General features: G+C 44.9%; 1 protein-coding gene across 2 annotated transcripts in view; it reads right to left on the bottom strand.

Moving 5' to 3' along the window:
• Positions 1 to 11,849, bottom strand: part of GCLC (glutamate-cysteine ligase catalytic subunit) — a 44,862-nt gene extending 33,013 nt beyond the window's left edge. For both annotated transcript variants that reach the window (XM_027525366.1, XM_027525367.1), the window contains exon 1: positions 11,254 to 11,849. In XM_027525366.1, the coding sequence (XP_027381167.1) occupies positions 11,254 to 11,403 (150 nt within the window). In that variant the 5' untranslated portion in view covers positions 11,404 to 11,849. The remainder of the gene's footprint in view (positions 1 to 11,253) is intronic.
• Between the last annotated feature and the right edge of the window lie 3,298 nt (positions 11,850 to 15,147).

Genomic DNA, 15,147 nt, shown 5'->3' with positions numbered 1-15,147 from the left:
GGAAGTCCGTAATAAACAGCAGTCACTTGACAAATATATAAAGGTCATCCATCACGGAAATAAAGTCATTAGTGTTTTGTCACACGTTAAGTGAAGCTCATTGGAAAAGACTCTGATGCTGGGAGGGATTGGGGGCAGGAGGAGAAGGGGACGACAGAGGATGAGATGGCTGGATGGCATCACTGACTCGATGGATGTGACTCTGAGTGAACTCTGGGAGCTGGTGATGGACAGGGAGGCCTGGCGTGCTGCGATTCATGGGGTCGCAAAGAGTCGGACACGACTGAGCAACTGAACTGAAGTGAAGCTGAAGTCTTAGCTTTTCTGAAAGAAACATTCTGCAATATCATCTTGCTTTTTAAATAGAACCATTGTGAAGCTCAAAGAGGTTTACGAAGGAAATTAAAACTTTCTAGAAACCTAATATCAACGGGTTTGTAATTAGATTACTTTTTCCAGGAGCCAGTAAAATATGTTGTTTGAAAAATGCTAAAACCCAAAAAGGTAACAGGATAAGGAAATGAAATGGATTCTACCATCTCTTGTACACATTTCCTGATTTTCGTAAGTTATGCAGAGTTGTTTTCTGAAACAGTTAAATAGCTGAAAAGATAGAAATTGTAGGGGCTTCCCTGGAGGCCCAGTGGTTAAGACCCCTGCTTCCAATGTAGGGGCACAGGTTCAATCCCTGGTCAGGGAACTAAGAAGCCACAAAGTATGCAGTGAGATCAAAAAGGTTTTTTTTTTTTTTAAATTGTATGTGCTGTGGTCAGTTGCTTTAGTCATGTCCGACTCTTTGTGACCTTATGGACCACAGCCCACCAGGCTCCTCTGTCCATGGGATTCTCCAGGCGAGGATACTAAAGTGGGTTGCCATGCCCTCCTCCTTTGAATTGTATCTATATACACGCAGGTCAGGAAGCACCAGTTAGAGCTGGACATGGAACAACAGACTGGTTCCAAATAGGAAAAGGAGTGTGTCAAGGCTGTATATTGTCACCCTGCTTATTTAACTTCTATGCGGAGTACATCGTGAGAAACGCTGGGCTGGAAGAAGCACAAGCTGGAATCAAGATTGCCAGGAGAAATATCAATAACCTCAGATATGCAGATCATACCACCCTTATGGCAGAAAGTGAAGAGAAACTAAAAAGCCTCTTGATGAAAGTGAAAGAGGAGAGTGAAAAAGTTGGCTTAAAGCTCAACATTCAGAAAACGAAGATCATGGCATCTGGTCCCATCACTTCATGGCAAATAGATGGGGAAACAGTGGAAACAGTGGCAGACTTTATTTTTTTGAGCTCCAAAATCACTGCAGATGGTGATTGCAGCTATGAAATTAAAAGATGCTTACTCCTTGGAAGGAAAGTTATGACCAACCTAGATAGCATATTGAAAAGCAGAGATATTATTTTGCCAACAAAGGTCCATCTAGCCAAGGCTATGGTTTTTCCAGTGGTCATGTATGGATGTGAGAGTTGGACTGTGAAGAAGGCTGAGTGCCGAAGAATTGATGCTTTTGAACTGTGATGCTGGAAAAGACTCTTGAGAGTCCCTTGGACTGCAAGGAGATCCAACCAGTCCATCCTAAAGGAGATTAGTCCTGGGTGTTCTTTGGAAGGACTGATGCTGAGGCTGAAACTCCAATACTTTGGCCACCTCATGCAAAGAGTTGACTCATTGGAAAAGATCCTGATGCTGGGAGGGATTGGGGGCAGGAGGAGAAGGGGACGACAGAGGATGAGATGGCTGGATGGCATTACCGACTCGATGGACGTGAGTGTGAGTGAACTCCGGCAGATGGTGATGGACAGGGAGGCCTGGCGTGCTGTGATTCATGGGGTCGCAAAGAGTTGGGCACAACTGAGTGACTGAACTGAACTGAGGTTACTGGAGATGTAAGCACGAGGGCTAGCTTTTGGACAATTTATAGACAAAGGAGAGCAAAGCTGAAGGAAAAACAAAAAAGATGCAGCAAAGACTCCCACCTCTGCTCAAGATGGAGTAACAGTGATCAACTGTACCCACCTCTGCTCAAGATGGAGTAACAGTGATCAACTGTACCCACCTCTGCTCAAGATGGAGTAACAGTGATCAACTGTACCCACCTCTGCTCAAGATGGAGTAACAGTGATCAACTGTACCCACCTCTGCTCAAGATGGAGTAACAGTGATCAACTGTACCCACCTCTGCTCAAGATGGAGTAACAGTGATCAACTGTACCCACCTCTGCTCAAGATGGAGTAACAGTGATCAACTGTACCCACCTCTGCTCAAGATGGAGTAACAGTGATCAACTGTACCCTCCCACTGTACACCTGTGATACAAAGGAAATGTTTGAGTGAGTGAGACCGACAAAGGCCCCAGGTTCCTGCCTGCAGAGAGGCACTAGACCTGGGCGGGGAGGTGAAGCAGAGCCTGTCGGGGAAGGGGGCTCCCTGAATTGAAGACGGAGAGCTGAAGGCCTGAGGGAACCAAATCAACTAGAGGTCCCAGGACCAATGAGAAGAGAGCTGCGCCGACAACCCCGGAGATCTGCAGAGGGTCCGCATTAAGGACTTGGCACTGACCTGACCCACACGTGAGAGGCGAGGACCCAAAGCTGGGACAGGGTGCCTTCCCACAAGCCAGAACGGAGTGACTCCTAGTTCAGGGCACTGCAGCAAGTCCTCCTGAAGGCCTTCCCTCAGCAGAAGGGAATAACTAGCCCTAAGCTGAGACTTCTCAACCCAACAAATTGTAAAAGAAAGACCTACAAGGATCAAATGTGCTTAGTCACTCAGTTGTGTCCGACTCTTTGCATCTCTTTGGACTGTGGCCCGTCGGGCTCCTCTGTCTGTTGGATTTTTCAGGCAAGAATACCAGAGTGGGATGCCATTTCCTTCTCCAGGGGATCTTCCTGACCCAGGGAATGAACTCAAGTCTCCTGCATTGCATGTGGATTCTTTACTGGTTGAGCTATCAAACCATCTCCAAATAACAATATTTCAGAACAAAGCTTTTAGGAAAATACAAATATCAAGCACCCAAGAAGGTAAAATTCATGACGTCTGGCATCCAAAGATTATCAATCATGCAAAGAAGCAGAGGAACCTACTGAAAATAAAGAGGAAAAAAAAAAATCAATTGAATCTTAAATGACAAAGATAGAATTAGCAAAAACATTAAAAGTTACTAGAACTGTATGCCATATGTTCAAAAAACAGTTTTAGCAAGGTTGCAGGATACAATATAAATACACAAAATCCATTTTATTGGAATATATTAGCAACAAACAATCAGAAATTGTAACTCAAAGAGTAAAGCAATTTACAATAAAAAATATGCAACAGTGATAAATCTGACAAAAGACACGAAAGACTTGTCCACTGAAAACCACAAAACACTGCTGAGAGAAAAACAAAGAAGTGAAAAGATGTTCCTGGGTTGGAAGCATCATTGTTAAGATGTCAGTTCTCCCCAAATGATCAATAAATTTGATGCAACCACAGACAAAATCCCCGCAGGGCTCGTTTTGGGTAGGAACTGCCAAGCTGTGCTAAATTCATGTGGAAATTCAAAGAACCTGAAAAAAATCAAAACAAGTTGAAAAAGAGCAAAGTTGGAGAATTAACACTACTTGGTATCAAAACTTATTATAAATTATAGCAATAAAAAAGAGTGTGGTATTGGCATAAAGAACAATAGCAATGAACCGCACAGAGTCCAGAAATGAAACCATACAAGCACAGGCAACCGCCAGTGAGAACTCGCAAAGGCTTCAGGAGCGGAGAGAGGGCTCTTCACAGGCGGTGCCAGGGCACTGCGCAAAGCAGCCAAACTCCAAAGGCCACACTCGGCATCACACACAAAAATTAATTCCAAAGGGCTCATAGGCCTAAATGCAAAACTAAGGAAAGACTTCCTTGATGCCAGACCAAAAACATGACCCTTAAAAAAAAAAAAAAAAAAGGACAAATTAGATTTCATCAAAACCAACAACTTCTGTTCCTCAAAAGACACAATTTAGAGAATGAAAATAGACTGGGAACACAAATGTGCAAAGCATGTATCTGATATAAGACCCACATCCAGAATACAAAGACCTCTCAAAATGCAGTAATAAGAGAACAACTCAAATAGACAAATTATTTCAACACACTTCACCAAAAAAAACAATAGGGATGGCAAATAGGCACATGGAAAAGTACTCAACATCAGCGGTCTTAGAGAAATGCAAATAAAAACTACAATAAAATACCACCACTCGTCAATTAGAATGGCTAAAATTTAAGACTAATATTAAGCGGCGACAAGAATGTGGCTGAACTGGAACTAGCACATTCTGATGATGGGAATGCACAACGGTACAATCACTCCGGAAGAGTTTGGTAGTTTCCTTCAAGAGTTAACGTCCATCCCTCCTACATAATAAACAAGATAGATGCAGGCAGAAGCCCATACAAAGACTTGAATGTTTACTTTCATAGCTTTGTTTGTGGTAGCTAAAAATTGGATACGATTCCAACAGTGAAAAGATAAACAAATTGTCATGTATACACACAGTGGAACACTACTCAGGAATGAAAAGGACTGAGCCACTGATACATCCAACAACACAAATGAGTCTCAGAACAGAAGCCAGACCAAAGAGTACATGCTGTGTGATTTCCTAAATATAAAACTAGGAAATGCAAGTTGAGCTATGGGGACAGAAAGCAGCTCAGCAGCTGACTACAGAAGCGGATGGAAAGCAAGTTATGAAGGGACACAAGGACACTTCTGGAGACGATGCATCTTCTTTATGCTGACGGTGGTGATGGTTTCACAGGTGTATGTGTTTATATATACACACATTATGTATGTATCAAGACTTAGTAAACTGAACAGTCTAAATATGTGCAGCTTATGTCAACTATATCTAAATAATGCTGTTAAAATACACCTAATTTGGTCAAATGTATAAACAGAGACTATGAATAAGCAAGCTCATTAGGATATGGTCTATCCAGTTAATGCAACAGCAGCAATGTCCCATATAACAACACACTCAAATGCCTCAGGGGTCGAAACAAACATTCAGAAACACAAATTCTGTGTGAGAGGCGCAAATAATATTCTGCCATCTTTCCTTAAGATATGGGGTCTTACACTGAACTTTACTGAGGTTTCTCCTTCAAAATGAAGCTACCCACAGAGTTCTTGTTAAGTACATTTGCTAACACCACTTCTAGACATCTCTGGAAGTGGTACCACTAGAAATGCTATCCTGGACATTCCTCTTACTGGAGAGGAATTCAACAGGGATACGATGGGGTGTTAGTAACTCATTCAGAGGTCTGGAAACATCCTCGAGGTGAACCAGGTGTACAGAAGGAATAAATCTTTCCTTCCGTTGTGTTTTCCTCGTGCCTTTAAGGTACAGCAAAGCTTCTATGCATCCAAAGCCCTCTGCATGCTCCTCCTGCCCGCTCACTGTGCTGACGCCACCACCAGGCGCAGAGCTGCTCACCTTCTCTCCTTTATTACACTGCTCACTCGCCTGGAATGACTTCCCTTTTCTTTATCTAGATAAGGCCGGGATTCTCTAGGGCAGCTTCCCAATGACGCGCTGAAGCAGCAGAATCACCTGAGGGGTTGTGAGTCTCACATGTCTGCAAAGGGCACAGGGAACTTCTGGAGGGCATGAAAGTGTTATATACAATATACATGTTTCTTATTTCAAAATTTTGACTGCAGTAGCAGATACCTGGCTGTATACACTTCTTAAAAGTCTCTGAGCTCTACATTTAAAATGGGTGTGTATTATTGTATGTAAATTATAATTCAATGAAACTAGTTTAAAAAGAAAGTCCACATAAAACTATACAACACAAAATGAACAAGGGGGAAAAAATCCCAAAGTGAGATGGACACCAGAGGAGGCACACAAACTCAGTTCCTAACATACATGAAATTGACCCTCGAACTAGGAGGGGGTCAGTGATGCCGACTCTCCCCATAGCCTGACATCTGCATGTTAACTTTACGGGCCGGATCACCTAGTACATATTTACTGGGAAAAAAAAAAAAAATCCATGTATGAAGTGGACCAGTGCAGCTCAAATCCAGCTCAAAACCTCAACTGTACACACAGGGTCAGTGATCTGGTTCTCTAATCTTCAAAAATGAACCTCTTGGTTGAGAAAGGTAATTATAGGGGGAAAAAAAAATCACCAGAAGGCGCCAACCATGTTTCACTCTTTTCCCTGGATTTCATTGCAGAGCTTTAGAATGTCAGTAGAGGCTGTTAATGTCCATGATGATGGTGAGAGAGGGAAAGATGCAGCAACTGCGCTTCACGTGCATAGAACACACGATAGCCGATGGACTCTGCATGACTCTGAGGAATTCATGCTCAAAACCATATTCTAAGAAGTCAGTGTCAAATAATGCATTAAAAAAAAATTTACTTCACTCTGTATAGTAGGCTCCAGTTTCATCCACCTCATTAGAACTGATTCAAATGTGTAAGCTAGAAAGAAAAACACCAATACAGTATACTATCGCATATATATGGAATTTAGAAAGAAGGTAACGATAACCCTGCATGTGAGACAGCAAAAGAGACACTGATGTATATAACAGTTTTTTGGACTCTGTGGGAGAGGGCAAGGGTGGGATGATATGGGAGAATAGCACTGAAACACGTAAATTATCATATGTGAAATGAATCGCCAGTCTAGGTTCGATGCATGAGACAGGGTGCTCGGGGCTGGTGCACTGGGATGACCCAGAGGGATGGGATGGGGAGGGAGGTGGGTTCAGGATGTGGAACACATGTACACCCGTGGCAGAGTCAAGTCAATGTATGGCAAAACCAATACAATACTGGTTGTAAAGTAAATAAATAAATAAAACTGAGATTAAAAAAAATAAAGAAAGAATACAATTTAAATTCTGAAATGCAGTTAAGAAATACAATAAACCATGACTAACTAAGCTAATGGAACACCATTATATGTGAACAGCAAATTTCAGTTAAAAACCTACAAAAATGGAATGCCTCATTCCCCAAAGACCATGGCTATTTAAATGAGACATTTTATTTTATTTTATTTTTTTAAATAATTTAGCCCCCAACACTCCGCGCCCCTCTGGGGTGAGGGGGTGGGGTCCGACCTGCCAACACACGGACTCGGCAACCGTTGTTCCTAAATGAGACATTTTAAATGAATGGTATCTTGGATATTTAAACATTTCCAAGCACATATCTTAAGCTACCATTTATGAGTCTTACTTAAAAGACTGGGCACTGACTTGTAAGCCACTTCACCAACATTATCTCATTTAATCTTACTAACTCTATAACGAAGGAATTACTCTCTCCATTTTATAGATGACAAAACTGAGGTTAAGAGAGGTTAAACAACTTGTCCAAAGCTACACAGAACCTTCGATTAGACTCAAATGACTATGCTTTTGTCCATTCTAGATTTATAATTCAGGATGTTATTTTTGCTATGAAATTATAAGCTTATTAACAAGCTATGCATTTTCTAATTAGTCATGTAAGCATCCTCAACCTACACAGTAATTCGAAGTTCAATGAGTGATATGCCAGCCCTTTATAAATCCTTCTCATGGTTTTATGCATGATACCAACGCACTCATAAATATTAAAGATGTATTTTCCTCTTAAAAGTTCACATGTACTTATATCTGCTAATTAGAGGACAACTGACCTTCTTTCCTTTGAAAGCCACTGTAATATTGGGTCAAAAAAAAAAAACACTCAGAAAAACATATGCTCCCTTTAAAACGTTTTTCTGATACCTCTCTAACCAGGAGAGTTTGAAGAAATTTGATGAAATCTCATACACTGTAAATAATCCAAAACCTGGTATAATGTGTTTAAGAAAGGTCCCTGGAGTCAGACAGATTTCAATTCTGATAATGCCTGTGCCACTAAGTAGGTGAAAAGGCTGGCAGGTAGCTGACGCTGGAGGGATATTGGAGTCGTGTTTACTGCAACATGTGCAGCTTTTATAAACTTCCTAGGTTTGTCTTTTAACGTGCATACTCCAAGTTATAAACAAAATCTGTACCTAAACTAAACGTTGTGTGTGGGCTGTGGAGAGAGAAGTGCTTATTTTTTTTTTTTTGCATAAAAGAAGGCTTAACGGACATCAGGGCCCCCAGGAACACCCATCTCAACTTCCCCAGACCCCCATCCTGGGCCTGCATGATGCATCTTCTCTATACCTGGGAGTTAAAACTTCGATTCCCTCCAGAAACAGCGGGATCACTGGTGGCTGGGGCTGGGACCTGCCACACTCAAGGCGAAACCTGTAGCTGTAAGCTGACCTGGGAGTCTGCCTGTTGTAAGGTTCTCACGGGAAAACACTTCTGAGCTCCAAAAAGCCAGCACATACACCTGCACGATACAACCCCTTTGGCCAGTGACTGGTGCCAGCCTTCTCTCTCTTCAGTCTAAAGATGAGCTATGCCCAAGGGGATTTCAAAGAGCAGCAACTCTCTCTTGTTCCAAAGGAGAAAACTGAGGCTCACATCACAACCACACAGGCCATTGGCAGGCCTTGGAATACAACACAAGGGCAGCTCCAAGTGCAAGTTCTTCCTGATAAACACCACCAAACCCTGCCCTAGCGCCAGGCATTTCCAAGATGGCAGGTTCGCCTTCCAACCATGGGTTTAGACTCCTTTTATCTTTTTTTTAATCCAAGTCCATGGTCCTGTAAGCACAACACCAAAACCTCCAGAAAGAGCAGAATTTGGTATCACACCAACACAGCCCAACGTATCATGTCCCAAACACCCCTTTCTGTCTGGTGGGGCCAACCTGCATCTCCGGGGCCACAGCCCCCACCACACCCTTCCCCACTTTTATCTGCCCGGCCTGATTCTTGGTGGTTGTCTAGGCTTCTGCATACAGACAAGCTCACTTGTGGGCTGACCCTGCCTGCAGACGTTACTCAGGGGTTGTGACAGGGAGCTCCCACCAAGTGCAAGGATCAGTGTTAACTTCTGTCCTGCTGAGTACCCCACCTCACACAGAGGTCTGCCACAATCGGTGTGGGACCCTGACTTCCAAACTCCTTAGCTGCAACCAGAGTAATAACTTACTGCAATACAGGCACCCAACATACCACCCCCCACACACTCAAATTATTCAGGTTTGACATAATATCCTTGCTATGTATGATAAACCGGTACTCTTCATCCTACTCTTCATTTTTTACAGTCTTGGAGAGACAAAAATCTAGCGGAGGAGGAAAGACCATAAAATACACAATACATAAATGAATACACAGTCATCCCTCAGTATCCATGAGGGGCTGGTTCCAGGACCCACCAAACACCACAATCCACAGATGCTCAAGGCCCACAGTTAGCCTTCCATTCAGCATCTGTGGATTCAACCACCCTCGAAACGGTCATGTATCCTTTGGGACAAAAAAAATCTGCTCTAAAAACATCAAGATTCCTAAAATCTTCTACATTTATGTCTCAACCTACTAATGGACCATGATCTCCAGTTTGAAAAGTAATTTTTGGTAACATAACAGTGATGACCTTTACATAATGCCAGAGCTACACAAACACCAGCAAATACTTAGGTATGAGATCCCGCACTCCCCTGCCCCACCCCGGCAACCCCCAAGTCACATCTCCTCTCTGCCCAGAAACGCAGAGGTACCACAATGGAGAATCAGCATCTGAATGCCCCAGGTCAAGGAGAGAAGAGAGGACCAACCTGGGGCAGACTAAGGGGCCAGTCCGTGCCATTCCAGGAGGAGGAAGAGTGCGGCTTTTCCCTTCAGGACCTGAGAAGTCTACACAACCTCAAGTCTCCCCTAGGGTCAGGCTGCCCATTTCCCAACTGGACTGATAGTATCAGTACTGGCAGGCAGGAATTTCTCTGTGAAAATCCTACACTCTACCCAGACATGACTGAAGCACGATTTAAAGTAATAATCAATGGTCAGTGGGTTATTTCTTAAATCTAAGATAACTTTTCTAATCCATGGTTTCTGTTAAACAGTCCTCATTGCTAAGGACACTGGTTTGTTCCTGGGGGAAAAGGAAAGGGAGGTGTGGGAGAGAAAAAAAAAATCTAGAGGGAACACAAGAATAGATCATAAATATACACAATATACAAGTACATAAAATGTCGGATGTTGTTAAAAACAAAACCAAGGAGCTTTAGACTAAAACTGAAGAATTATCACCAAATACATACTGTACCCCTCTTCTGTCCAATAAAGTACGGCAAACCATACAGTAGAAATATGAGTTACAAGTCAAGTTACTTTTCTAGCTTACAAGAGCACAATTCCTTCAACTACTGAGAGGGAGAGGCATTTTCCGATCATAGAAAAACTTTTTACAAGGAGACAGACCTGGAGCTGGCGGAGCAGCACCCTGACACTTAGGTCAAGAGTGATAACGCTGCCGAGAAGATAAATAATTTACACCTGAGCAAGCCATGGACCATAAAACACGAAAAACAGATGGACCTTTTGAGAAGTCACTTGATTCGAATGGTATATACAAGTGGTTCTTAAAAACAGGAAGCCAAGGAAGGCACAGAAAGCTCTGGCAGAAAAGACTCTTAACAGCAGGCAGTGCTTTCCAGATCCTTCCAATAATGGTTCAACACTGAGAATCTAGAGGCATTTCACCTGGAAGCGCACACATGGATTCGGAAAGTTTACAGGCTAAATCTGGGCCATGGAAAGGCACTAACAAATCTTAATTTTGAAGCTCTCCGAGTTCCCATAATTTGTTTTAATTTACACCTATAAAGTTGTGGTCGAGGGGTGGTTGATGAGAAGCTGGAGGCTTAAAAGGCACCTGGATGAGGTGCGGCCGAAGTGAAATCCTTTAGACCTGATTCCAAAAAGCAACCGGCCTTCTGAAACCAACCTAGTCCCTTTCACGTTAGTGGCATTTTGAGACGGGACGGGGACGCCGTCAATAGGCGGCGGCGGCAGACACCCCAGCCTGAAAACTCCTCCAGGCACCCGGTGTCACACTCTGGCACGCTCACGCCTTCCCAGCGCCTGCTCCGCGTTTGCTCAATGAAGAGGAACCCCAAATGAATGAATGGGAGAGAGAAGTCCGGACAGAGGCTCCGAGCAGGCAGGGCCCTGGACAGCGCCGGGCGCCCGCGGGCGCGGGGGGACCCTCGGGGCAGCGCGGCGCAGGGCGCGGACCGAGGGGGCCGGGGCCTCGCCGAACAAAGGGGCGCGGGGGGCCGGGCGCTCACCTCATCGCCCCACTTGAGCACGTCCTTGTGCCGGTCCTTGACGGCGTGGTAGATGTGCAGGAACTGGAGGATCCCGTGCCGCCGCACGTGGTCGGCGTGGCGCTGGGTCTCCTCCCAGCTCAGCGGCGAGCCCTGGGACAGCAGCCCCATGGCCGCCCCCTCTCTCCGCCCTCGGGGCCGGCGGCGGCCGCTCCGGGCTCGGGGCGCGCGGCGCGGGTCGGACGCTCAGCTGCCCGCCGAAGGCGGCGGCGGCTCAGCCCCGGGGTGGGGTGTGGCGGGGGGGAGGCGCCCTCGGGCCCCAGCCGGGGAGGGAGGGTCCGGTCCCCTCCGGCTCCCAAGCGCGGGGTCCTCGCCGCCCCGGGGACCGATCCAGGGGTCGGGCGCACCGCGCGGATGGCAGCGGCGACCCCGAGGCCGGGCTGGCTGGCTGGCCCTCCGCCCGACCCCTCGCCCACTCCGGCTCCCGCACCGCTCCTGCTCCGAGGCGGCGGCGGCTGGCGCTTCTCTTTGCCGGTGTCGTGCACTAGCTCCTTCCTACTTGTGACCAAAACCTGCGCCGCCGAGCATGCCCAGTGCTCCCGTCCGCCGGCCGGCCGCTCCCGGGAACGAGAGGCCGCTCCGGATTTTATAGACTGCGGAAGGGGCGGGGAAAGAGGCGGGGCCGGTGAGGGGCGGGGCCGAGCGCTGCGGAGACTCAGGGGCCCGGGGTAGGCGTGCGGAGGCGTGGTTAGGGCGGAGTCCGCCTAGCTTTAGGCAAATGATCTCTGTGAAATTCATTTTTTTGAAATCCGAAAAGAGAAACTGAGTTGGGGAAGAAAGTTGATTATTCGAGCTAATGAAGAACCCACCAGATTATTTTTTAGGTGAGAAAGGCCTCACACTTATAAAAACAGGGTGAGAGCATTATGGTGTGGCAATAAAATTTGTCTATAGGCTTTAAGACGTAAACATTTAATTAAGTATTTGTGTAGTCTCTATTTGATGACATAGGTTCTTTGGATGGCACAGAAACCATTCATTGCAACCAAAGGGTTGTAATTCACCCATCAAGCGATTAAAATGACGTTCCTGTGAGCTTACCATGGAGGTGGAAGATATTAGAAACTTCTTGAGTTGGCCCGATCATGGGAAAGGGAAGGAACGAGGTACCTCGCCCCCAAATAACTGTTCAAATAATGTGTTAACAGAGCGATAAGATGACAGATGAGGCTGAAAGTGACAGCAGCTAGGTCATACACGTATTGAGACCAGAAAGTGTGTGCTTACTGTGCCAGCTTCCCTTACCCCACAGCCAACATTTAGTGAGCACTGTGTGGATTACAACAAACTGTGGAAAAGTCTTCAAGAGATGGGAATACCAGACCGCCTGACCTGCCTCCTGAGAAACCTGTATGCAGGTCAAGAAGCAACAGTTAGAACTGGACATGGAACAACAGACTGGTTACAAATTCCGAAAGGGGTACATCAAGGCTGTATATTGTCACCCTGCTTATTTAACTTCTGTGTTGAGTATATCATGAGAAATGTTGGACTCGATGAAGCACTAGCTGGAATCAAGATTGCCGGGAGAAATATCAATAACCTCAGATATGCAGATGACACCACCCTTATGGCAGAAAGTGAAGAAGAACTAAAGAGCCTCTTGATGAAAGTGAAAGAGGAGAGTGAAAAAGTTGACTTAAAACTCAATATTCAGAAAACTAAGATCATGGCATCTGGTCCCATCACTTCATGGCAAATAGATGGGGAAACAATGGAAACAGAGACTTTATTTTGGGGGGCTCCAAAATCACTGCAGATGGTGACTGCAGCCATGAAATTAAAAGATGCTTGCTCCTTGCAAGAAGATGCTTGCTCCTTGCAAGAAAAGTTATGACCAACCTAGACAGCATATTAAAAAGCAGAGACATTACTTTGCTGACAAAGGTCCACCTAGTCAAAGCTAAGGTTTTTCCAGTAGTCACGTATGGATGTAAGAGTGGACTATAAAGAAAGCTGAGTGCTGAAGAATTTATGCTTTTGAACTGTGGTGTTGGAGAAGACTCTTGAGAGTCCCTTGGACTCCAAGGAGATCCAACCAGTCCATCCTAAAGGAAATCAGTCCTGAATATTCATTGGAAGGACTGATGCTGAAGCTGAAACTCCAATACTTTGGTCACTTGATGCGAAGAACTGACTCATTTGAAAAGACCCTGATGCTGGGAAAGACTGAAGGTGGGAGGAGAAGGGGACGACAGAGGATGAGATGGTTGGATGGCATCACCGACTCAATGGACATGAGTTTGAGTAAACTCCGGGAGTTGGTGATGGCAGGGAGGCCTGGCATGCTGCAGTCCGTGGAGTCACAAAGAATGGGAGACTACTGAGCAACTGAACTGAACTGAACCAAACACTTACTGATTATCAAATGGATAAATGACCATAGGGGTCTCTTCTCCCCACCCTTCATATTGGACTTGCCCATCTCAGGGTCTGGGGACATGGAAACCCAAGGTCTGGCTGTAATGTCCGTAGGGGTGTGTGTGTGTGTGTGTGTGTGTGTGTGTGTGTGTGTGTAGTGTGAGTGGGGATGTGAGGATATTTGAAGCTCAGAAGATAATGTTTCAATCATCTGTTTCAACAGCTGGGATAAAAATCAAGCCTCATTCTACTTTGTCCATAGCCCAATCTTCCTTGTACCCTCCCCACCAATCACAAGACCTGTGTGGTTCTGACTTTCTGTTGTTTTTCTCTGGTTGGAATTCTCCATTTGACACAATCCTATTCATTCCTTGGGTCCCAGTTACTCTTCTCTGTATTTGGGTTGCATTTGTACGTATCACTGTTTCTACATCATGATGCTGCTGCTGCTGCTAAGTCACTTCAGTCGTGTCCGACTCTGTGCGACCCCATAGACAGCAGTCCACCAGGCTCCCCGGTGCTGGGATTCTCCAGGCAAGAACACTGGAGTGGATTGCTATTTCCTTCTCCAATGCATGAAAGTGAAAAGTGAAAGTGAAGTCACTCAGTCATGTCCGACTCTTAGCGACCCCAGGGACTGCAGCCCATCAGGCTCCTCGGTCCATGGGATTTTCCAGGCAAGAGTACTGGAGTGGGGTGCCATTGCCTTCTCCACATCATGATAGAATTGCTTAAAAAATATTTCCATGCTAGATAGTGACTTCCTCTGGGATAGAGTTGATTTCAGGCCTCTTGTATCTTTAGCTCTAAAAAAAGTGCTTGGTGTAAATGGAAGGAAAGTGGTGTGGGATGGGGAGGAAGAGATAGTATTGGTCACTGTTTCTCATCCAAGCCAGGCATCCAAAGGATCATTTTGTAATTCTAATAATCTCATCTCACATATGCATACCCTGGCATTGTTCAGTACAATAGCCATTAGCCACATGTGGCTGAGCACTTGAAATGTGGCTAATTGGAGAAACTGAATTTTACTTTGATTTTAATTCACTAAAATAGAAAATTTTAAATTGATGTTCCATGTGGCTACTGGAAAACTTCTAAGTAAATTTGGAACAGATTGGGAGTGTGAAATCCACTTTTTCATCTGTTAATTTTGTAAACTCTAAATACAGAGCAAGTATTTCCAAAGAAAATTTAGTGGACTGGAGATGCGTTGTGAGGGTAAGACACATACCAGATTCAAGGACACACACGAAGGACATAAATATCTCAGTAGTTTTATTTTGATTACATGTTGCAACAGTAATATTTTCAATATCTTGTATTACTTAAATTAATTGACCTCCAGGATGCCTTGTAAAGGCCAAGGGAAGCCATATTTAACAACACTCACTCCCCTCTATTAGTGTTTTGCATTTTTTGGTTTACTTCTTGAGTTTGTTCCGTAGATTGCACCACGGTTGGGTTTCGACTTCTGGGAGTGGGTTCTCAGCG

Source organism: Bos indicus x Bos taurus, chromosome 23, assembly GCF_003369695.1.
Source record: "Bos indicus x Bos taurus breed Angus x Brahman F1 hybrid chromosome 23, Bos_hybrid_MaternalHap_v2.0, whole genome shotgun sequence".
Lineage (NCBI taxonomy): Eukaryota > Metazoa > Chordata > Mammalia > Artiodactyla > Bovidae > Bos > Bos indicus x Bos taurus.
Note: the sequence above shows the minus strand (reverse complement) of the source record. Positions and strands in the feature narration are given on the sequence as shown.